This window comes from Mastigoproctus giganteus, chromosome 2 (assembly GCF_048544385.1).
Source record: "Mastigoproctus giganteus isolate SK-2022 chromosome 2, ASM4854438v1, whole genome shotgun sequence".
NCBI lineage: Eukaryota > Metazoa > Arthropoda > Arachnida > Uropygi > Thelyphonidae > Mastigoproctus > Mastigoproctus giganteus.
The window spans coordinates 184,505,386-184,531,893 of NC_143576.1; the positions used below are offsets into that span (position 1 = coordinate 184,505,386).

General features: G+C 36.0%; 1 protein-coding gene across 3 annotated transcripts in view; it reads left to right on the plus strand.

Annotated features, from left to right (window-relative positions):
- LOC150089829 (uncharacterized) overlaps positions 1-26,508 on the plus strand; it is a 281,785-nt gene that overhangs the window by 130,854 nt on the left and 124,423 nt on the right. For 2 of the 3 annotated variants that reach the window (XM_090389667.1, XM_090389669.1), the window contains exon 6: positions 6,435-6,554. The exons of the other annotated variant lie outside the window; for it this stretch is intronic. In XM_090389667.1, coding sequence (XP_090245793.1) covers positions 6,435-6,554 — 120 coding nt within the window. The remainder of the gene's footprint in view (positions 1-6,434; positions 6,555-26,508) is intronic. 3 annotated transcript variants of the gene reach the window in all.

Consider the following 26,508-nt stretch of genomic DNA (forward strand, 5'->3'; position numbering starts at 1 on the left):
CTCTGTCTTCTAACTTCTCCACTAATGCCGGTGTCCCCCAAGGTTCAGTTCTTTTCCCCACTCTTTTCCTCTTATATATCAATGACCTTCTTCCATTGACTGGAAATCCTATCCATAGTTTTGCCGATGATAGCACATTGCATTCAACTTTCCATTTTGAGAAACCTTGTCCAGCTCAATCAGCTTCAAGTTCTCGAAAATCTGCTGCCAATTCCTTAAATGCCGATCTTCAGGTAATTCTCCAGTGGGGCAAAGACAACTTAGTTGATTTCAACCCTTCTAAAACTCAATCTTGTCTTATATCTCGCAAAAAGGATTCTTCTGCTCCTATGCTTATCTTTAGTGACACTCCGATTTCTAGGCAAAATGATATATCTCTTTTGGGGATTACCCTAACTTCTAATCTCTCTTGGCACAAGCACATTACAAATATTGCTTCCTCTGCATCTAAAAAACTTGGTTTTCTCTTTCGCTCTCGCCGTTACTTTTCTTCCAAACAGCTGCTCACTCTGTATAAATCGCAAATCCGCCCTGCCATGGAATATTGTTCCTACATCTGGGGTGGTGCCCCCAAAACCTCTCTCAGGCTTCTTGATTCCATTCAGAAGAGGGCAGTTAGGTTAATTAATGATTCATCTCTAACAGAGTCCCTCCACTCGCTTTCTCCTAGACGCACTGTTTCTGCTGCATGCCTCTTCTACAGATACTTCCATGGGCACTGTTCTTCTGAATTGGCTTCTATAATTCCCGCTCTCTCTTTCAAAACAGTCCGAACACGTGCCGCCACCAGCCAACATCCATTTACTGTCCAACTTCAAACCCACAGAACCAACTTTTCATCTTCCTCATTTATTCATTCAACTGCCGTTTTCTGGAACAACCTTCCTTCATACGTATTTCCTGAAAACTACAATCTACAGAAGTTCAAGTCGAATATCAACAAATATCTTCTTTCGTCTTCTCAACCTCCAACCCAAGCACGGTACTAAGTACTATAGGTTCTAATACCTCTCGTGTTTGGGGTTCTCATAAAAAAAAAAAAAAAAAAAAAATTAGTAACGGCACATGATACAAGAAAGCAAGCTTATATAGCGGAAAAAAAAAAAAAAAAAAAGGCCTCATTTCGCCCATCCACTCACTCCATATGTTTGTTTAGTTCTGCCTTGAATCTGTTTAAGCTATCAGCTTCTGCGACAGATGGAAGTTTGTTCCAGCAATCAACCCCACTGGCTAGAGACAAACTTTGCACATCTATCCTATAACTGTCTTTCCTCAGTTTGTATTTATGTCCTCTCAGGTGATTATTCTGAGAAAGAGGAAGAATCCCATCAGCATTGAGCATGCTCAAACCATTCAAGGCTTTATACACCTCAATCAGATCACCTCACAGGAGCCTAGTCTCCAGACACTAATTTGCAAAACTTAAGCCTTTCTTCGTAAGAGCAACCCTTTGTTCCATTCACTAATCTTGTCCTTCTCTATACTCATTCCAGCAACCTTATATCCTCCTTGAAATGAGGCCTCCGGACCTGTTTACAGTACTCAAGGTGTGGCCTGACCATTGCCTTATACAAAGGGATAATCACTTCCATATCCCTGCTAGAAAAATTCCTGTATATTATTGACAAGACACCATGAGCTACTCTCGCAGACTCTTTGCACTGCCCAGAAAACTTCATATCTGCCTACACAATTCCCCAGGTCCTTTTCATTCTCTATGTCAGTGTAGTCCCACATAGTTGATACATTATTCTGTGTTTACTCCTTCCCATATGCAGTACTTTACATTTGTCAATGTTAAAATTTCATTTGCTATCTCTCAGTCCATTTGCTTAACTTTTCCAGATCCTGTTGCAGCAGCGTACTGTCATCGGTGTCATTAACAACCCTGCCGACCTTTGTATTGTCTGCAAACTTGGACATTAAGCCTGATATACCATCGTCAATATCATTAATAAATACAGAAAGCAACAGTGCACCCACCACTGAACCCTGGGGGACTCCAATAATAACATTAGTCCATGAAGAGTCCATTGCAATTCATTGATTACCACTCTGTCTTCTCCCACTCAACCATTCCTTTATCCATAGCAGTAATTTGCCCCCAATGGCACACTGCTCCAATTTGTGGAGCAGCCTTCTATGTGCAACAGTATCAAAAGCCTTTCTAATATCCAAATATATGATATCAAAATTATTCTTTACATCCAGTTCCTTTGTGTCCATATCATAGTATCCAATCAAATTGATCAGACAAGAGTTCCCCTTAACAAACCCATGCTGTGTCCGAGCTATAACTGAAGTCTTGTCTAGATGATTTTGAAGTGCTTCTTTAACCAGTGCCTCCATAAATATCCCTGGAACAGAAGTTAAACTAATAGGTCTGTAATTACTTGTCACCCTTTGACCCTCCTTTATGAATTTGGTCACATTTGCACATCTCCAGTCTATGGGTATCTCCACTGAGTCCAAGAAGCTCTCATAATTATGGCTAAGGGTTTGCTTACTTCCTTTGTTGCCTCCTTTAATATAACTGAATAGATTCCATCCACCCCAGGTGCCTTATGTTTATCTTCAACAATTTCTCCTCCACTTTCCTCTCGGTTATTACAAATTGATCTAGCTCACTGACAGTTTAATTAACCTCTGGCATTCCCCTCCCTGAATAACTCCTCATGTGTGAATGTAGATGCAAAATATTCATTTAGTTCATTAGCTACCTGAGCAGGATCATCAACAGTCGAACCATCGATGTCAAGTGGACCAATCAGATTCATCCCCTTCCTTTTAGAGTTTACATAAGTAAAGAAATCGTTGCTGTTTTTCTTTGCATCCTTTGCCAAAGATTTCTCATAATCTACCTTGGCCTGCCTAACCTCCTTTGTGACTTGGTTACAGACCAGCTTATATCTATCATAGACTTCTGTGTCACTTGTTAATTTATATGTATCCCATGCATTTTTCTTCTCTGCCAAATGTCTAATTATTTCATCTGACATCCATTAAGGCCTAAATCTTGAACAATATTTCTTAGTTGGTATGAAAAGCCTAGTGGCTTCCAAGATTATTTCTTTGAATGCTTCCCATTTTGAATTTGCTGTTTGTAACATCATCAGTTGGTCCCACTGTATAGAATTTAAATAGTCTGAGACCACCGTAGTCACTTTTATTAAATCAAAAACCCTTCCCTTTACCCCTGATGGCAGTTACCTCTTTGAGTAAATCCTACTTCAGCACACTGTAATCTGTGCCACCTAGTTGTTCCTTTATCTGCAGATTTTTAATGCCTGAAGAATCACTACTGATAATCTGATCAGGAGTATTACTCCCTCTAGTTGCCTCCCAAACATGCTGCTGTAGAAAACAATCATACGATAAATCCACAAAAGCCTTGGTAGTGTGTGAGTGACCAACCCAGAAATTCCAGTCAATATCTAGGAAATTATAAGACACTCTGATTTACTGGCCCACTCTATTTCTCTGTACAGTTGTTTATTATACTCATCAGAGTTATTAGGCCTATAACATATTCCTAATCTCAATTTTGCTTTCCCAGTGCTTATGTCACCAAACTGACTCGACGCTCCACTGTCCAGCCAATGTCGACTGGCTGTACTTCCTTGGATTTTATGTTTCTTTACTAAAAGCATAAACCTTCCTCCCTTCCTATCCTGTCTGTGCTTCCTGTATGCATTGTACTCTCCAAATTTCAGTTCTGCATTGCTTATATCTGTGTGACACCATGTCTCTGATATCTCAACAATATCTGCCTTTGATATCTTGATCAACACTTCAAATTCATCAAATTTATTTACTAAACTCCTAGCATTGGTGTACTCGCAAGTATACATGCACCTGTTCCTATTCTTAGCTATCCTAACACAGCCCATGTATTTACTTGTTCCGCAATGACTCCCAGCAGTGTCTGAAATCCTCTGTGCCTTGTTTTCCAGGCTGCTGCTCATTCCAATAGAAGCAGTACAAGAATCACTTTCACCTCTGCCAGTGGCTAATGTTAATCTATTAGTCCGTGAATCCCCCCCCCCATGCTAGCAATTTTCCGACTCGCCTGACACTGCCTCAATAGCATCAGCAAATATTCTTGCACTCTTTCTAATTGTATCCCATCCCTGTAGAAGCAGTCTCTCCTGTTAACAAGCACAGACCAGGCTGAGAAAAATTCTACCCATTGAGCCTTGGACAATCTTTCTAGGGCTGAATTGATCAACAAGGCTCTCATCATATACTCCCTCCTTTCATGTCTGGGCAGAATTGCAGTCACTTTCAAATTCAACCCTAACTCAACTTTTTTTCAACGTTGACCTGTACTTGTTTAAGTAATTCTACTGGTCTTCTACTCTTCATATCATTAGTGCCAGAAATAGATTCCTTCTGCCTACAAATGCAGTTTATTCTGATAAAAAATATCCCCCCTATAGCCTTGCAGATTCTCTCAAGTCCCGAGTTAACCTTCAAGGCATTCAGCATATAATCCCTTCTATTGTGTCTGGGCAGAATTGTAGACATGTACGCATTCTGATCTAAGTTGTGGAATTTTTTCACCAAGATGGTCAGGTCATGTACTTTTAATATCATTAGTCCCCACATGAATAATAATTCTCTCTCTCTCTATCTCTACCTCCCTTAAAATCTTATAATCTGCTGATAACATCATCACTTGTTGCTCCTGGCAAACTCACTCTGATTCTGGACCAGCTATCTTTATTACAAAAAATGTTACCTGTTTCCCCTGACAATAGTCTCCCAGTGAAATCGACCAGAGCAGTCTGCACTTAATTGTTATTTTCCTGGACCTGAATTGGGGGTGCATCACTTGGCAGGTCAGGAGATACTTGAGTCCCTGACGAGCTCCCAGTTACATTTATTTCTAGGGCAAGCATTCGTTTCTTCAGTGACTCAAAGTTGTCTTGTAACACACCAAGTTGTAATTTGAGATCGGTACACTCCTTACATTGCTTGCAACGAAAAGGATGAGCTAGGTCTGTCTGCTAGACCAGCCTTAGAATACATTCCACATGCTATACGATCAATGTAGTCGCAACTCACACCAGAAATGCCTGCGGGCATTTCCATTTGAGTTGCAATGTCCCTGGACTTTGTATTGTAAGTGGATCTTGTAGCAACCATAATTTAAGTAAAATATGAACTTTAGAAAGGGTATGAAATTTAAATTTATAATGTATCACAAAATTTATATTAACAAAATATTACAGAAATTTAACTGTTGACCAAACTTAAATCACTATAAAGAAGTTAAATTTAAGCTACCGAATGAAAGTTGCAAAATTCCTGCAAAAATATAAATAACAAAGGCTCTCTGAATATTAAGCTGTAGCTTTCCAAATACTTATCTAAATGCAAAAATAAACTAACCTACGTGACTATAGGAATTCAGACTTATGTATTAATATTAATTACAGTTTAGTATGTTAAAATAAAAAATCCTCAATTATTCTGAAAACTAACCTGCAATGAAGAGCTCTGGAAATATGCAGCCTGTTTGTTTGTTGTCCATTGTGTAAGGAAACACTTTGCTATATTACATTTCTTATGAGGATGACTTTGATTATAAATATCTAATAACTTATTTTTGGTGATAATTTCCAGTATAAGGTGCAAGTGCAATACAGATACTACTCTTTTTCTTTATTTGGATATTTTACATACTTTTCAATAGCTTTATCTTCAAGATATTTTGTTGTGAAGAAGATAAATTTAGAAGTTAACTGTTTCGTTCCTACTAACTGTTTCCACAGAAATGAGATAAGCAGTGAGGAAATATGGAACTATATACTGTTAGTGCATCAGCTCTTTTAGATTTCGAGTGAGGGAAGACACTTTCAGTATTTTATCCTCAGCACAGTGATTTTATATGTATATATATTTTATTTTAATAAAGCTGTTATTAATTTCTCATGGTTACTACACCATTAGTCTGTTTTTCGAATGATGTGTGTTTTTTGTTTGTCTATTGTGTAGTAAGACATTTTCACATGTTACATTTCTTGTGATGATGACTTGGTTAAATATCCAACTTATTTTGGGTTATAATTTCCCTACAAGGTGCACTGTAATACAGATATTCTTTTGCTTATATTGGACTTTTTGCACACTTTGAATAGCTGTATCTTCTTCAAGATATTTTGTTGGAGAAGATAAATTTAGGTGAGGTTAACTGCCCTTTCATCCTTACTCATGAATATTTCCACAGAAATGAGATAAGCAATGAGGAAATATGGAAATATATACTGTTAGTGCATCATCTCTTTAGGATTTCAAACAAGTGAGGATACTTTCAGTATTTTATCCTCATCATAGTGTTTGTTTTATAAAGCTTTTATTTATTTAGCTTCATTACTTTGAAAAATGCCCAGTGAAGCAAAGACTCATTTACTTTTTCGTAAATTATGCAGCATGAAAAGCAGTTCTTACAAGCACAGTTGGATGATGCCAAGTCTATGTTGCATGCTCAAGAAGACACAAAAGCCTTAATGTTGGAAGAGCTCAGAGCACATAAGGATTTTCGTAACCAGGTAATAAGTTGTCAGAGGGGAAGAAGAGTGGGTAGAGAATTAGAGTGGATAAAGATAGGAAATTTAATGGGGTATTTTATTTAATTGCTTTGATTTATACTATATGAAGAAGCATGTTTTGAAATGCTGTAATGAAATGTAGAGTAGTGTTTTTTTTTGTTTTATAACCTTTTTTCTTTTAAATACAGTCAAACTTCCCTATAACGAATTCAATAAATCCAGCGAAAAAATTCGTTATAGAGAAATTTCGTTATACAGAGAATATCTTTTTTATTAGAAATTGTTATTTAATTAGAAAATGAAAATACGTTTATTTTTAATGTATTTTATTTCAAAAACACGTATTTAAATTACGTTTATGCAATTTTTGCCAGTAAGTATCACAAATTAAAAAAATCTGTACATTTGCACAGTACAATTAAAAAATGTCTGATTCTCAAAGAAAACCTCATTTGTTCAGAGCATTAAAAACATTATCAGGAACATTTTCACAAAACTGTAGACCCATACGAACCGTTTTAAAAGCGTTAATCATTTCTTCGCGAGTTGGCTTTTCTATGTTCTGTTCTGATGCGTCTTTGGTGTTATCATGACGCTGAAGACGCTTTCTTCGTGATCATGGTTGCATCTAACACTATTCAGCAGTATTTCACCTTCATTTGGATGTTTTGTTGTAGTCAGACCTTGATCTACATAAACATAACCATCCAGTGTTATATCATTTTTGATGTTTCCGGACGATTCTAATGTCTAAAAGTTTTTCAGTTGTGAAAGGGGCAGTTCATCTTGTTCGTCCAGTTGTTCGACTTTTGTATCCAATGCAAAACCCGCTTTCGAAAAACAATTTTGAATGGTGTATTCAGTGACATAATTTGTCCAAACTTTTTCCAGTTCAGAGATACAATCTCTAAGTTTAATTGTAACCTCCAAGTTTCTATTTTCTGATAATGCATTGACAATCTTCATTATTATTCTCTTTCAATAATGAAATTTAAAATTTTTAATAATGCCTTGGGCCATTGGCTGGAGTTCTGACGTCACGTTTGGTGGTAAAAACAACTACTTCACACTTTTATTAAGTTTGGCAGAAATACTGGCAGGATGTGCCAGACAGTTGTCAGTAACCAACACAAAAGCTACTGCCTATTACTATTAGTATATTTTACATTAAACTGGGTTATAATTATACGTATATTTGTTTTCTCAACACAATTTTCCTTTTTTCTTTTGCTATACGCTTGTCTAGTTTTAATATCCAGTCTTCAAAGATATCACTTGTCATCCATGCTTTTTTATTAAAGGTGTAGTCAACTTCCAAAGATTTTGTTCCTCTAAAACATCTTGGGTTTTTGATTTTCCGATGACTAAAAGTCTTAATTTTTCACTTCCTGTCATATTTGCTCCAGCTAGCACAGTGATTCTTTCTTTGCTTTGTTTTCCTCCAAAACATTTGTCATCCTTAGAAGCAAGTGTTCTATTCGGTAAACGTTTAAAGAATAAACCCGTTTCGTCAGCATTAAAAACATCCTTAGGTTCATATTCTTCCAAAATCTTCTTTAAGGTATTGTTCCTCCAACTGTTGCAATCTTCTTCGCTTACATTAACACTTTCTCCACAAATAACCTTTTCCACAATTCTGTGGCACTTCTTAAATTTATCTAGCCACCCAATGCTCGCATTAAATTCTGTATGTCCAAGGGACTGTGCAAATTTCAGACCTTGTTGCTTAATTATTGGACCCGATATTGGTATATTCTTTTCACGTATAATTTGCACCCATTTTAGAACAGCTTTATCAATATCTTCTTATATATATACACTTAATTCGTTTCTTGTCTGCTCCTCCTTCGATTGCATTTAAAATTGATTCTCGATTTTTTAAAATCATAGATAAGTTGCTTGCAAGTATGCCATATTTCTCCGCAATATCTTTTTTCTTAAAACAGCCAATATCATGAAGAATCTTTACTTTATCATTAATACTTAAACACTTTCTCTTCAACATTGTTTCCGCAACTGTAAAAATTACTCGACTGCAGCTCTTGCCGATACACACATCACACACTTCGCTGCGCTGGCCATATAGTGAATTGTTAGTACCGCCTACTCAATGACATTCACTTGCTAATTCAACAGTATCACGTGATCTTTTCTATCAATGACTTTGAAGAAATATATACGACTTTGTGAATTTCTTTTATTCTGCTTTCTTTCATGTATACACAAAAGAAAATTTATGGTTAATGTATGTTACTTTTCAGAAAAAAAAAAAAATACAAGAGCATATAGCCTATGTGATTGATGACAAATTGTTCTAAAAGAATGAAATTTAAAAAAAAGAAAAAAAAAAAATTCATGAAAATCATCTATTGGGAGTCCAGTTAGATGAGAATGGACATATCACATAATGATTTACAGGAAGGTCACATGGTACGGTTGTGGTGAGAAGTGAATGTCGCCCAGTAGGCATTACTAAAAACCGACTATGGTAGCATTCTATATATTGCTGTCGCAGCACGCCAAAGGCTTACCCCAGCGAATTTCGTTTCTCCTGAGCCAACATCAATTTACAAATCTACCCTATTTATTGTAAAGTTTATGACCACTTTTAAGAAAACCCATTTGGTTTTATAACTGTAACAAAAATGAAACAAAGACCCTCCTACGGGCATCAATGGCCACAAGTGTTCACTAAAAGGATGATTAATTCCAGATGCTAATGCACAATTTCGGAGGTTGTATATTTGAGCGGCTGTTTAGCAGTAAATGCTTGAAAATCTTCAAAAATGCTTTTACTAATTTTTTTAAAAATTCGTTATAGAGAGACTAACACTTTGCTATATGGGGTTAATTTTACATGTAATTTCATTTCAAGGTGCGATTCGTAATATAGAGAAGTTCCACTGTATATGAAAATTTTGTATTTTTGATTCTGACTTCATTTACAGGTTACTTTAATCAGTATGCATGCATGTTGTTATTCATATATTTTTTTATAGGTTTTGTGACAGATAGGGAATTGCTTTTGAACATAGTGATCTGAAAGCTAATGTTCATATTTGAACATCTTAATAATAAAATGGAAATTTGTATTCCTGCTCCTCTCTAAAATTTATTTTCTAATAAATTTTAAAGAAGCAGCATGTAATTTTTCATTCATTTTGTATTATTAAAGGTTTATTTTTATTTCAAAAAAGCATGTCAAGTTTCCTACCAATTTCATTAGACAATGGCTTGCAATACAACTAGTAAGAAAAAAAGTTTTATTATTATTATTTTTTTTTTTTCGTTGAGGGTATATCAAGTTTGTGCTTTAAGATTTGGGCAGGTTATTGGCAGTCAGATATTAGTGCTTAAACAATGGCTGATTGTCAGTTATTTATTAGTACATATGTACTGTTTGGTTTCTTTTATTAAAGCTGCCGTTCAGTTCATATAATATATTATGAAACTGTTTTGCTCTCCTCCTTACTTACTTCTTCTCTACTTCTCTAATAAGATCAGTGTGCAGTTAAAGCAGTGCTTTAATATATATATATATATATATATATATATATATATATAATATTTGAATTGAATTTCAAAAATTGAATTTCAAGAATATTTGAATTTCAAAAATATTTGAATTCTTTACATTATATACATATATAATGTAAAGAATTCAAATGACTGGTTATTTAGCAGTGATTGCAGTTTTCGTTGCATCATTGGACTTCAACAGGCAGCCAGATACATTACAGCTAAATGACCATTGTTACTTGTGCTCGTGCATATAGACTTAATTTCAGCTTATACAAGTTGCTAATTTGCCTGGAACTACATAGTTGATTATATGTATGGCTACACAAACTCAGTCACCATGGAAACTGTTTGTGCATAAATTGTCATCCCTGCAGTATATAAGACCATTGCCAATTATACAGTTTAGTTGATAAAGGTTGCATACAGCAATCAAAAGCTTCTGTGTATTTAATTGTTTTTAAATTTTATCATGTACAGTAAAAGTCCGAATATCCGGACTGCTTGGGGACTGGGTCGACTGGATTTTTCGGATTCTCAGGCAGTACTTTTAAAATTCAAATTTAAGATGGAATAAAGAAGAGATGACCAGGTAAATTTTGACAGTTTATTCATTAGCAAATAAAGTATGCTTCATTTATCAAAATGAGCAGTTTTAAAAAAAAATGAAGTCAACACCTGACAGATTCAAACAAATTTTCACCACAAAAAAAAAAAAAAAAAAAAATAGCATGTAATGCTTGAAATAGTTTTTAAAAATGAACAGTGTAAAAGAAAAATACAGTATATAAACGAAAGCAGAAGATACATATTTATCTAAATTAATTATTTGTTTTTAGTTTATTAACGAAACATTTTCATATAAAATACAAAGTTTGAAAAACAAACAATCCTCCATGCACTGCTTGCGGCGCCTCTGTAGCCAGGTGGGCAGGAGCAGCAGTGCGTAGCACACACTTCTTGATTAGACCGGGGTTTGAACCCGTGACCACCAAATATGGAGGATGCAGAAAGGTCAGGGGAATGACCACCACATATCCCTGGAGCAATATGGCCTTAGTTGCTAATGCTCCTAAAAGAAATAAAAAAATAAAAATAACAATAGCACTGCTTATGGATGGAACACTTGCAGCTTCTACTCTGTCTGCTGCACTGCTTAATGCTTCTATTGCTTTCTTTAAATACTTTCATATATCATCTTGTTTACAACTTTGTAATTTCTTTGTGATAAAAAATTATTATGCATCATGTGCGCATGCATGGCGTCTTGAAAACTTAAGCTGTGGTTCTATTCCATAAATTTAATAACCGTTTCAATGGACTTTTCTGCAGTAGCCCAAGATATATTTTCTTCTTCAATTCTGTTGTTTTCTTCACCAGATTCTTCTGAATATTTCTCTTTTATCTTATCAGGAGTTATAATGCTTTGAATAAATTCTTGATCAGTGAAAGTTGCTGCAATAACTTCAACATCATCTTCACTGCGTATCCACTCTTCTATGTATCAGCATTAAGTTTGTGTAAAGGGTTGTCTTCCGTACATAATTTAACAGTTTCCATCAGTTCTTTCACTTCAGATGCTTTCAGTTTTATGTGAAAATCTTCAAAATCTTTATTTTAATCAGATTGTAGATGTGCAGTCATCACTTTCAGCCGTAACTTTCGCCATGCTCTTAAAAGAGTTACAAGCTTGACTGCATTCCATGCAGTCGCGAGTGAAAATGTTGCATCTTTGATTATAAAACTACATTGAAATTCTGAAGGGTCGACATTCTTATGCATCATTTTCGTCATAAAATCATTTTTATAGTAACATTTAAAGTTCCTAATGACTCTTTGATCCATGGGTTGAATTAATGGTGTTACATTTGGTGGCAAGTAACATACAAAAATATTCCTGCAATCAGACATAATTTTGATTCATGCGGGTGGGCCCTACAGTTGTAGAGAAGTAGCAGGCACTTTGTATTTGCAGGCTTCCCCAATTTTCTCAAGTTCCGATGAACTGATGGAACAAAATCATGAAACAAACCAATTGTGAAATATATCTTTGTCCATCCAAGCATTCTTTTGGGCTTTATAGGTTAAAGTAAGTGCACAATTCCTTTAAAGGCTCGTGGGTGCTGAAATTTGCCAATCACCAAAAGCTTAATTTTATGCTGACCTGAAGCATTAGCACACATAAGAACGGTTACTCTTTCCTTATTAAGCTTAAACCCTGTTGCATTTCGTTCTTGGTTTCCAGTTAAAGTTTTTGTGGGCAAACACTTCCAGTAAACTGCTGTTTCATCAGCATTATAAATTTGATCAGCTGTAAGGTCATAGTCAGATAAAATTTTTTCAAATGTTGCACTATATTCTGTTGCTACTTCTGTATCAGCAACTGTCTAATACCATGACCGAGCCTTGAAATCCTTAAGCCATCCATCATTAAATGTGCACTCTGATTCAATGTTCATTTGCTCCTTAAAAGACCTTGCTTTGGCAATAAGCATCGGCCCAGAAATTGCCATACCTTCTGATCATTTTAAGAAAACCATTTGTACAACACTTTATCGAGATTCTCTAATTTTGGCTGATGTAAACTTTTTCTCTCAGCATTTTATTGTAAGGCTCAGACAAGGCTCTGAATTCTAGAATTTTATTCTTTGCCTTTTTTATATCGTAAATTGTAGACTTTCCAATGTTGTATGTTTCCATTAGAACAGCATTGCCCACACCACTTTCTAGTTTCTTAATTATTTAAAGTTTGTCACTCAGTTTCAATGTGTTCTTCTTTCTCTTTGCACCATGAAGTTTATCTATTTTAGGAGCCAGTATTATGGGCTTGTAAATACATATGCTATATATGGTAAATGGAAAGAGTAGGACAAAAATTATAGTGTTGCCATGGTTTGATTGCTCATTTGAAAATGGCAACCGCAAGCTCGCTTGTTGTTGCTGGGCATTTGTGGCACTCAAGCATGCACACACACACACACAAAAGTCCGCTAAATTTAAAAAGTTTGTGAGTTTTCGAAAAGTCTGGATTCTCAGTTGGTCAGATATTTGACATCCAGATTTTCGGACTTTTACTGTATATGTTTAATGCTTTTATTTAGTATATTTTAACTGATTTTATAGTATTTTAATTACATCTGTTTTGGGAGCTCCCTCCTCCAATAATAAACCTTTTAGTTTTGAAATATTGTAGTTATCCAATTCCTGACTTCAGAGAGCTTGAACTATGTAATTTAATTTTTTTTTTATAATGATTGCTTCCAGTAGTCCCACTTTGTTTCCAGTATAAATATAGTGGTACAAGGATACTTAACCTAGATCTGGGTGCTTCAAGAATTGTTCAGTATTTGTTGCACCATTATTTTAAATATTTTTTCAAAGTGACCCTCATATGCACACATTTTTAAAAATCAGCAAGAAATAATTCAGAATTATTCAGTATTTGATGCACCATTATTTTAAATCTTTTCTGAACATAGCTGAAAAGTCTTTTTTTTATATTAAAAACATGTTTTTGAAAATAAAACTCCCTTTAGACCTGTAAATTAGAAAAATGCAAATTTAAAAACCCATATAATTTCAACAAACCCTGAAATTGGATGCCAACTGGTCAGTAACATGAGTGCCACTGCATGAAGCTTACATGAAACAGTTTGATCTTAGATGGTGTTTCAATGCTACTAAGCTCACTGTCAGTAATTGTATATGACAGATGCCATTCAGCGTGTGTGGACGTAATTTGCATAACTTTATTCCAGCATTTCTCCTCTTTGGACAACAATGAAGACTATTGATTTCTAGAATTTTCAGTGAAGAAATCAAATAAATTTTCAGAAACAGATGTTAGGAGCTTCAGTTGCATGGACAGAGAACAGTAGATGAAGAGTATGAATTTTGCCGAAATGTTGTCTGTGATCTCATTGACTGTGTGCTAGGCTTGCTCAGGGTTAAGGAAACTTGAATCCTCAGTGAGATCATAGTGAGTATTCTCTTACAAATTCAAGTAAACAAATATATTTTTTTGTTATTGTTGTTAATTTGCAAGAATGCATTACAGGTTTTTCACCTTGGGATGTGCTAATATAGATGTTGTATAATCAAAAATTGGCCTTGAAATTGATGACTAAGCCCACATTCTTTTAAAAAAGAAATTAAAATATGATATAAAATATACTTTGTACACTGTCCATTTTTAACATAATTGGATTAAATTTAATGGAAAATGTCCAAATATGTCAAAGTAAAATATTAAGCTCTGAAACATCAAATTAGGTGTGCCAGAAAAGTGTGCAATGCATTTTCTACTGTCCTCTGTCACACATTTCTAATCTGGTATGGTACAGAATACACATGATTAGGTTTTCTCTTTGTGTAGAATCAGAAGACAGGAGAGGTATTGCAAAAGCATGTTAAAGGTCAACCAGGCATTATACCTTGGGAAGGCTGATATCTAGCCCCAGCAGCCACAGGAATGACAAATTCAAGGTAAACTCATAAACCTTCAGGAAAGGGGACTGTGTGATAAATCACAGTTTGTATTCCTCTCACTTCTCTCCTAAAGGAGAATTGATTCAGACAGTTTCTTCTCTTTACAGATGAGTTGAGATTTGTATAAAACTGGTTGTCAACGTTGAGAACCAATTTCAAAATTGAGAACCAGTTTGTGTTGAAACTGGTTCTCAATGTGTTCCCCTCCCCTGTGAATGTTTAAATGCACTCTTACTCCTCTAACATTAGTGAAAAGGACCATTATCATGACAGTGGTTTGATAATTTGGGATGGCACCACAATGAATGACCATACTGTGACTGCTCAGAGGTATAGAGATAGGATCTTTTCAAAAGTACCAAATTCATTTTTCATGGATGATGTTGCTTTTTCACAGAAGACTCTACTCGCTGAGTCTTCTGTGAAAAAGAGTGGTCAGCAACCAGAGCTGCAGATTTAAATCTACTTTATGTATGTCTTCAATGCTTCAGCAACATAGACTACTTAGATACCTCCTCCCATTTTGTAGAGGAGTGAAATTTAAGTGAAATTTATAAACATTAAAATAAATTTTTTAAACATACAAAAACCAAAATGTATAGGCTACTAACACTTAAGTTGCTAAGTACTTTCCATAGCATTGCAATACCTGTATCCACTCCAAATGTTTTGGAGTTAATCTCCTTCTACCATATGCTAATATTCGCTTGTAAACAGAGAAGGACCTCTCAACGTCACAAGATGTGAGTGATTGGGGAAAAATTAAATGCCTTAATGACATCGGGAGCTAGAAGAAGTCCCTCAATGGCCCTACCCTTTAAAACTTGTCAAATTTTTCATATGATGGAATAAGCCGGGTTTCTAGTGAAAACTGCATCTAGTTTATTAACAATTTTCTCTCCGATTTCGACCAGAACTTGTTTCATCTTGTCCTCTAGTTTTCGAACTATCTCTATAGCCTTAATTAGAGGCATATCTTTTGCCTCCAGTTTAGTAATTGAGGAAGATAGGGAAGAGAAATTACTGTCAATATAAGCGACATTGTGGGATACCTTCTCCTTAGCAAAAATTTCCTGTGCTTCAGATATGGATTTAACTTCCTCGGGTACCAAGTTGTCAGTTACCTGTAAATAAAAATAAAATTATTCATGGCTTTAAATACCATGTGTTTAAGTTTTATTTAAAACAGTAACTAACCTCCTTGATTGCTGTAAAATGTTGGCGGTAATACGACAGCTTCAAGCCAGGTCCCCCACCTTGTGATTACTGGCTCGGGTGGAAGTGGCAGATCAGGATGCATTTCTTTTAAGAGCTGTACTCTTGAGGGTGCCTTAAGGAAGACCTCTTTAGTCAGTGATATCAGCTTGTGAACATCTTTAAATTCCAAATGCACTTATTTTGCTACACGGTGGAAGACCATGGGCTAAACAAATAAGATGTATCATGCTCGGAAAAAATACCTCCAGTGCTCTCCCAGCTTTGAGCTTGTAGGCTGCTGAATCTGTTAATAAAAGAAGAAAACGATCAGCTTTTACACCATCTGGCCACAAAATACCTGAACCAAATAAGTAATTGTATATTAATTTAATTTATTGTTTTATAAATTATACGTTTAGAATTTTAAATAATAAAGATACAAAAAATATTTTTTATATTTTTTAAATAAAGATACAAAAATATTTTTTAGTTTAATTTTAACTGCGTAAACTCCCATTCCAGCGTAGCAGAGATCAGTTAATCACAGAGATACGGTACTTACCGAGAGAATCATTAAGAAATCTGGCAACAGTTGCATGATTATTTTTGTCCAGAACCTTTGATGCAAGGAGATATGATTTAGATAGTCCATCTGAATCAAGCTTTCTGAGAACAAAATTAGCAACATATTCACAATCCATGGTTTAATCAACTGAACCCCACACACAGCTGCTTCCAATATCTTCGCGAATATTGTTTAAACACTGCAAGTAAGTAAATAAATAAATAAACTAATTAAAATATAACGTACATAGCGTTCAGTCTTTGGTCATATTAAATAATAATTTAATAAAATCAATGAGAGCACACCAATTTATGGCAGTCCTCAAGGTAATTTTTGCGTAACGTTCGTCAGGAATTTTTCAGTAGCAGTATTTTTCCAAGAAGCTTTTGAAGACCGGATTGTTCACTTTGTTCCAAGGAATGTTTGCGGGAACCATTGCTTGGCATAAATCGGCAAAGAATAGATCTGGTGTTTTTTGGGTTTCTGCAGTAAGCAGCTGCTGTGTAGTATGCACCCCTGAAATTCTCCTTCTCTTTACGTTTGCTTTATGCAAAGCAGTAATGTTATGCTGTTGTAACTGGGATACTTTTGTGCACAGAACCTTAAAAAAGTATTTATATATTTATTTAAGATTATTTATAAAAATTATTATTTTCCGATTTATATGAAAAAACTAAATATTCATGAGCATTAAATTTGGAATGTCCATATATCGAAGCATCCAAAAATAAAAATTATGATATATCTATTACCAGGTAATTAATTAATTTACATACCTTTTTATTCCACGCTTTGCAATATATTATTTTCCCTATAGTCTTTAGACTCTTCTTTAACCACAGAAGAAATCCATTTTCTTAAAAGCTCAATTTTGCTCGATTTTGGCTTCATTTCGCCAACAGCTGAAATTTCTACTGTATAAAATAAGTTGAACGAATAATTCGTTGAACTCTGTATAATTCAAAACTACTGTAAAGTTTTAAATTATAGTTAAAATTATGCTACAGTGTCATTGTGAATGACTTCAGTCTCCAGACATCGTAATTTGCAAAACTTAAGCCTTTCTTCGTACGAGCAACCCTTTGTTTCATTCACTAATCTTGTTGCCCTTCTCTGTACTCGTTCCAGCCGCTCTGCATCCTTCTTGAAATTAGGCCTCCAGAGCAGCTAAATCCCAAAATAACTTTGGGATTTAGCTGCTCGTGCTTTCCCGTGCTGGAATGTGAAATGATTAAATGTAAATTCCCACGGCTTTTTTTTTAGAAATATATTTTAAATCGTTTGATAAATAATTTGTCGATTATCGTAAGACGAAATATGAAAATTTTATGCCGACAAGTATAAAATATGCTATTAAATATAATATTTCATATTTTTTGAAATTATAACCTAATGTGTAAAATATGATGAAATATGAAATTATAAACATGCTCCTTTACGATCCTCAGACCATGTAACATCAACTCACTAAGTTTCATGACTTTATCTAAACGAAAAATGAATATGATAATACATAAAAAATTGGAACCATATTTATTACCATAGGGCTTATCATAAGCCTGTTGATAAGGCTTATGATAAAGGTTGTTTGTCACTTTTGCATGATAGTAATAGTAAAGAGACATGCGATGCAAGAAAGCAAGCATATGTAGCATCAGCTAAAAAAAAAAAAACACAATTTCACACATCCATACCCTCTAAAAGTTTGTCAAGTTCCTCCTTGAATTTATTTAAGCTGTAAACTTCCACAATGACAGATGGAAGTTTGTTCCAGCAATTAACCACCCGCTGGCTAAAGGCAAATTTCTGCACATCTATTCTACAGCTGTCTTTCTTCAGTTTGAATTTATGCCCCCCTCAGGTTCGTAATCTGAGAAAGTGAAAGAATCCCATCAGAATTCAGCATACTCAACCCATTCAAGGCCTTATACACCTCAATCAGATCACCTTGCAGGTGCCTAGTCTCCAGCCTCTGCCTTTCTTCGTAAGAGGACCCCTTCATTCCACTCACCAATCTTGTTGCCCTCCTCTGTACACGCTCAAGCAACTCTATATCCTTCCTAAAATGAGGCCTCCAGACCTGTTTGCAGTAATCAAGGCTTGGCCTGACCATTGCCTTATACAAAGGGATAATTACCTTCTTATACTCCTGTATATCAAAATTCCTGTATATCATTGACAATTCCCCATGATCTGCTCTGGTAGCCTATCTGCAGTGCTCCGAACACTTCATATCTGACTGCACAATTACTCCTAGGTCTTTTTCATTTTCTACCAACTTAAGTGTAGTACCACACAGTTGGTAAGTTCCTCTGGGGTTGCATATACCCGTGTGCAGTACTTTGCATTTGTCAATGTTAAACTTCAGTTGCCGCTTCTCAACCTATCTGCCCAAATTTTCTAGATCCTGTTGCAGCAGCACACTGCCATTACTGTCATTTACAACCCTGCCAACCTTTGTATCGTCTGCAAACTTCAACATTAAGCCTGATATACCTTCATTTATATCATTGATAAATATACAAAACAACATTGGGCTCAACACCAAACCATGGGAGATTCCACCTAATAACATTAATCTACGAAGAGCAGCATTCATTGACATTCATTGATTAGCATTAGTAGAGGCATATGATGCAAGAAAGCAAGCTTATGCAGCATCAGCCAAAAAAAAAAAAAAAAAACACTCCCATTTCATCCCTCCGTTCATTCAGAATACCTGTCCAGCTGAGCCTTAAATTTATTTAGGCTATCAACTTCCACAACAAGGGATGGAAGTCTGTTCCACCAACCAACTACCTGCTGGCTAAAGGCAAATTTTCGCATATCTATCCTACATTTGTCTTTCCTCAGTTTGAATTTATGCCCTCTCAGGTGATTATTCTGAGCAAGAGAAAGAATCCCATCGGCATTGGGCTTGCTCAAACCATTCAAGGCTTTATACACCTCTATCAGATCACCTCACTGGTGCCTAGTCTCCAAACACTGTAATTTGCAAAACTTAAGCCTTTCTTCGTACGAGCAACCCTTTGTTCCATTCACTAATCTTGTTGCCCTTCTCTGTACTCATTCCAGCCACTCTACATCCTTCTTGAAATGAGGCCTCCAGACCTGTATACAGTACTCTAGGTGTGGCCTGACCATTGCCTTATACAAGGGGATAATCACTTGTTTATTGCTGCTAGAAAAATTCCTGTATATCATTGACAAGACACCATGAGCTACTCTTGCAGCCTGTCTGCACTGCTCAGAAAACCTCATGTCACCCTGCACAATTACCCCTAGGTCAAATCCTTTTCATTCTCCACCACTGTCAGTGTAGTACCACAGAGTTGATACGTTGCTCTGGGGTTACTGTTTCCCATATGTAGTACTTTACATTTGTCAGTGTTAAAATTTCAGTTGCTATCTCTCAGCCCATCTGCTCAACTTTTCTAGATCCTGTTGCAGCAGCATACTGTCAGTAGTGTCCTTAACAACCCTGCCAACCTTTGTATCGTCTGCAAACTTGGACATTAAGCTTGATATATCATCATCAATATCATTTATAAATACAGAAAACAACAATGGACTCAACACTGAACCCTGAGAGACTCCACTAATAACATTAGTCCACGATGAGCAATGTCCATTGATTACCACTCTCTGGCTTCTCCCCCTCAACCATCCCTTTATCCATAGCAGAAATTTGCCTCCAATGCCACACTGCTCCAATTTGTGCAGCAGTATTCCATGTTCAGCAGTATCAAAAGCCTTTCTAAGATCCAAATATATAATATGAAAGTTATTCCCTGCATCCAGTTCTTTTGTGACTGCATCATAGTATCCAATCAAATTGGTCAGGCTAACAAAACCATGCTGTGTACAACCTATAACTGAAATCTTGTCTAGATGATCCTGCAGTGCTCCTTTAACCAGTGCCTCCATTAATTTTCCTGGAACAGAAGTTAAACTCACAGGTCTATAATTACTTGTGTCAGCCTTTGATCTTCCTTTGTGAATTGGGGTCACATTTGCACATCTCCAGTCTAATGGTACCACTCCTGAGTCCAAAGAAGCTTCCATAATTATGGCTAAGAGTTTGCTTACTTCCTTTGCTGCCTCCTTTAATATAGATTCCATCCACCCCAGGTGCCTTTTTTATGTTTATCCTCAACAATTTCTCCTCCACTTTCCTCTCAGTTATTACAAGATCATCTAGCTCACTGTCAGAGTTTACTTCACTTCTGGCATACCCCTTCCTGAATAACTCCTCATTTGTGAATGTAGATGGAAAATACTCATTTAGTTTGTTAGCCACCTGAGCAGAATCATCAGCAGTTGAATCATCAATATCCAGTGGACCAATCTGATTCATCCCTTTCCTTCTAGAGTTTACATAGGTAAAGAACTCTTTTTCTGTTTTTCTTTGCATCCTTTGCCAAGGATTTCTCATAGTCTGTCTTTGCCTGCCTAATCTCCTTTGTGACTTGGTTACAGACCAGCTTATATCTATCATAGGCTTCCATGTCACCCATTAATTTATATGTATCCCATGCATTTTTCTTCTGTGAAATATGTCTCATTAGTTCATCTGGCATCCATTTAGGCCTAAACCTTGAACAATATTTCTTAGTTGGTATGTAAAGCCTAGTAGCTTCCAAGATAAATTCTTTGAATGCTTCACATTTTGAATTTGCTGTTGGTAAACCCTTCCCTTTACCCCTGATGGTAGTTACCTCTTTGAGTAAATCCTACTTCAGCACACTGTGATCACTGCCACCTAGTGGTTCCTTTATCTGCAGATTCTTAATGCATGAAAAATCACTACTGATAATCAGATCAAGAGTATTACTCCCTCTAGTTGCCTCCTGAACATGCTGATGTAGAAAACAATCATCCAATAAATCCACAAAAGCCTTGCTAGTGTGTGAGTGACCAACCCACAAATTCCAGTCAATATCTGGAAAATTAAAATCTCCCATTATAAGACTCTGATTTACTGGCCCACTCTATTTCCCTGTACAGTTTCTTATTATACTATCAGAGTCATTAGGCCTATAACACACTCCTACTCTCAATTTTGATCTCCCAATGCTTATGTCACACCAAACTGACTCGACACTGCACTGTCCAGCGATGTCGACTGGCTTCACTTCCTTGGATGTTGTGTTTCTTAACTAATAGCATAACCCCTCCTCCCTTCCTATCCTATCTATTCTTTCTGTACACAATGTACACCCCAAATTCCAGTTCTGCATTCCTTATATTTGAGTTGCACCATGTCTCTGATTTCCCAACAATATCTGCCTTTGATGTTTTGAGCAAAACCTCAAATTCATCATATTTATTTACCAAACTCCTAGCATTGGTATACACGCAAGTATACATGCACCTGTTCCTATTCTTAGCTACCCTAACATAACCCATGTATTTAGTTGTACCGCAATGACTCCCAGCATTCTCTGAAATACCCTGCATCTTGTTTTCCAGGCTGCTGCTCATTCCAGTAGAAGCAGTGCTAGAATCACTTTCACCTCTGCCAGTGGCTACCGTTAATCTATTAGTCCTTTTCCCCTCCAAGCTAGCAGTTTTCCGACCCACCTAACACTGCCTCGATAGCATCAGCAAATATTTTTGCATCCTTTCTATTTCAGTGTATTCCATCCCTGTAGAAGCAATCTCTCTTGTTAACAAGTACAGTCCAGGCTGAAAAAAATTCTACCTCTTGAGCCTTGCACAATCTTTCCAGGGCCGAATTGATCTTCAAGGCTCTCATCATATACTCACTCCTATCGTGTCTGGGCAGTATTACAGACACTTTCAAATTCAACCCTAATTTACGGCTTTTTTTTCAACAGTGACCTGTACTTGTTAAGTAATTCTGCCGGTCTCCTACTCTTAATATCATCAGTGCCAACATGTACAACAATATTACCTTTTGTGCCCTTAAAAGATGATATCCGCTCGACAATGTCATCAACCTTTGCCCCTGCAAACATACCCTGGTCCAGTTCCCACCTATCCTTTTTACATAGCATGTTCCTCGTTTCCCTGACAATAGAATCAGCAACAACCACTAGTTCCTGTGGGACCAGCGTATTCTGCCTTTTATCACTCTCTCTTCTCCCACTCAACCACCCTTTTATCCATTGTAGCAACTTACCCTTAATAGCACACTGCTCCAATTTGTATAGTAGTCTTACATTTGTAAAATAATAAGAGGAGTTTACCTCACTATAGTACGTAGAATACTTCCATATGATACTCCCCAGAAATTAAAACAAAAAAATCGACAACTTACATTAGAGTAAAATATAAACAATTAAAAATCAATTTAACACAATTAAAAAGAATCTAACGAAAATATTCAAAACCATTTTCTTTCCTGAAGCTGACAAATGCTTTCCGACCCTATGTCCTGATCACAGGAATGAAAATTACCGAATAGGCTTGAACCTGAAACTTAAATAGTGATTATTTGTCTTCGCGCATGCGCGTAAAAGTCCGCGCATCGGAGATCAAATATGACCGCCAAACATTAACAGAATTTTCGTGTAATTTTATTTCTAAGGTTTCTGCAATTAATAGTCGCGTATAACTGCAATTTTCTGCAATTTCTGCAGTTTCTGCAATTAATAGAATATTAATTACGTTGAACATTAAGTATTTTGGCCTCGTTAAATAAAAAAGTATGTTTTTCGTTAATGGCATGAAAGGCTAATTTGGACGCTGCTGAACAAGAAGCACGAACTGAGGCTTCATGTTGGTTTACACAAATATTAAGAGAAAATCGCGTCGAACCTTGGTAAGAAGAGTCGCAATCACCCAAGAAATATTGTATACCAGATCATTAATTTGTGTTGCGAACGCAGAAAGAACCAAGCGATTGTTCAGTATAGTGTGTAACTTCTGTATTGGCCTGGCCACAATTTTAAATTTGGTATCTTTAAAGAATCTATTAAGCTGTTTGTGCCACTGTTCAGATACCTCCACTTATCTTGAAGTAGACTCAGCACTGTTTACCGATTTGGTCAATCAATACAATAAAACGTTAACCACGTATCGAAAAAACGACTACATTACTATGGCCCAGTTAAAGGAATTGAAGGCATTCAACATTCCTGCACTTTTCGGTCAGGTAAAATTACACAAGACTGGATTTCCTATTCAACCTATTGTTTCCTACAGGAACTCAGCATTTTCATGCTTAGCCACACATGTATATAACATTATAAAACCCTTTAGACAGGTAATACAATTTGGGATTAAGGACTATGATACATTATTTAATAATCTTAAAGACTGTAGACTTGGCGACAATGACAATTTATTCTCACTAGATGCTGCCTCGTTATATAAGAACGTAAATGTTGAATACACATTAGATATTATTTGGGATATGTTAAATAAAAACTTGACACCGATTAATTACAAGCATACAAGCATAGGTGGTAGATGACTTTCATCAACCGGTGAAATACCACCACTTTGCTTATTGGAGGCTTGAAGTGGTGAAACCCATGTTTATTCTCTAGACCAAAGTTTCCAGCACCCCCCCACCCCCATACTTCTCCTTTAACCCATGCACGGTACTAAGTACTATAGGTTTTGATACCTTTCGTGTTTGAGGTTTTCATAAAAAAAAAAAATTATACGAAGCTACCTATTAAGGAAATTTTTCACTTAATTAAACTGTTAGTTGAGGCCAACAACATCACCTCTCGAGACAAGGTGTACAAACAAATTTTTGGATTACCAATGATTTTGAGCCTGAGCGACTTAATGTCAGAGATCTATCTCTCAGCATTTGAGCATATACATTTGACACCTTTTCGACACTGTATCACATACTATGGGAGGTATTTAGACGATGTTCTAGTTATTACTGATAGTAGTACTATCCAAGACATTTTACATTCGTTTAATAATATTCATTCTAGACTCAAATTTACATTGGAAAGGGAGGATACGGATACAAAGTCATTAAACTTTCTAAATTTCACACTTATCCGGGACTCGAATAAAATCCAATTTAGCATCTATCGAAAACCTACAAACACCAGTATGCTTCTACATTATAATAGCTATCACCCGTTCACCTACAAAAGATCGATTATATTTAATCAATTTCTAAATGCCTATAAATATTCAACGACGGAATCTGCTTTAGACTCAGAAATAGAGATATTAATTAGCATGTTCTTAAACAGGGGTTATTCCATTGCCACAATAAACCGAATTAAGGTACAGGCTAAGGATAGGATACAAAATACTACACCAACCAACAATAGTAATATCAAAAAATACTTTATTTCTGTCCCATATGTTGAACAGTGGCACAAACAGCTTAATAGATTCTTTAAAGATACCGAATTTAAAATTGTGGCCAGGCCAATACGGAAGTTACACACTATACTGAACAATCGCTCGGTTCTTTCCGCGTTCAAAACACAAATTAATGATCTGGTATACAACATTTCTTGTGGTGATTGCAACTCTTCTTACCAAGGTTCGACGCGATTTTCTCTTAATATTTGTGTAAACCAACATGAAGCCTCAGTTCGTGCTTCTCGTTCAGCAGCGTCCGAATTAGCCTTTCATGCCATTAACGAAAAACATACTTTTTTATTTAACGAAGCCAAAATACTTAATGTTCAACATAATTATACGCAACTATTAATTGCAGAAACCGTAGAAATAAAATTACACGAGAATTTTGTTAATGTTCGGCGGCCATATTTGATCTCCGATGCGTGGACCTTTATATGCATGAGCGAAGACAAATAATCACTATTTAAGTTTCAGGTTCAAGCCTATTCGGTAATTTTCATTCCTGTGATCACGACATACGGTCGAAAAGCGTTGTCAGCTTCATTAAAGAAAATCATTTTGAATATTTTCGTTAGATTCTTTTTAATTGCGTTAAATTGATTTTTAATTGTTTTAAATTGATTTGAATTGTGTTAAATTGATTACAGTCGTAATCACTAGTTGTGTTCCTAGAAACCCTCGTGCAATGCAAAATCGTGTAATATAAACAACGGGCCCTATGGGAAAAATAGGGTTAGGTGCCGACCACCCAAGATTGAACACACATTTGTAACCAAAACATTACCAAACACAATAAATAGTCGTAATAAAATACGTAAGTATTTTATTATGACTATTATGTAATAAAATATTGCTAATGCTTTTGCTTCTATCGTAAGCAAACTTGTTTTTAGTTTGATATTCTATCCAAACAGATGACAGCCGTTCCCTCTCTTCCAATTCTTTGTGTCTTAATCTAATGGATTTTAATTACACTTTGAGTTGTTCCTGCTATCAAAGTTGTTTTTATTTTTCTCTGCATTCTTTGCAATTCTTGGTGTTGCCTCATTTAGGTCTGTAGCACATGCAATATCACAATGATCTTTCATTTCGCTCAAAGCGTGTCACAATTTCATATTTTTTCTCTATCGACAGAGGCGGGCTGGCCAAGCCTTACCGGGGAAACTCCGGTGGGCCGGAGGCCGGTGTGATTTTGGCCATAAACCATAGCATTAGTAGAGGCATTTGATGCAAGAAAGCAAGCTTATGCAGCATCAGCCAAAAAAAAAAAAAAAACCCACTTCCACTTCACCCCTTTGTTCGTAGTATGAGGCCCACTATGTATTTTCCCGGGTAAGAATTTTTGACCCAGTCCTCGTCTGTTTATCGATATTGCTTTTCTTTTTCTCTCTGAATCTGCAGTGTCTTCGCCAGGACACTTCCTTTTCACACCTTTTAAGTATTTTACTCATTTTTAGGGAATAAAGCACAATTACAAAATGAGGAGGCATGCTTGATACACATAAACAAAGCTGCGCACGTGTAGCAACTGAATAAACAACACCGTAAAGGCAGAGATACACTATTAACACCTCACATTTTACTAAAGCACATTTCTAGGGTTTACTACCCATAAAACAATAAAAACAATTTCCAGTTGCGTTTCTGCTAGTGGAATCTGTTATAAACTGGTAATAAACTTGATCTAATTGCATTTGCGATTATACCAATAGCTGGAATTGTGTTGGTTTTTACGTGATTATGGTGAAATGTGTTTCCCTTCACTGATATAAAAAACATAAATACATTTTCAGAATCTTCTCTTCATTCCTGTTGCATTCGGTTGGGGTGATTCTGCGTTCGACTGCCATTTCTTGTAAACACAAGGTGAAT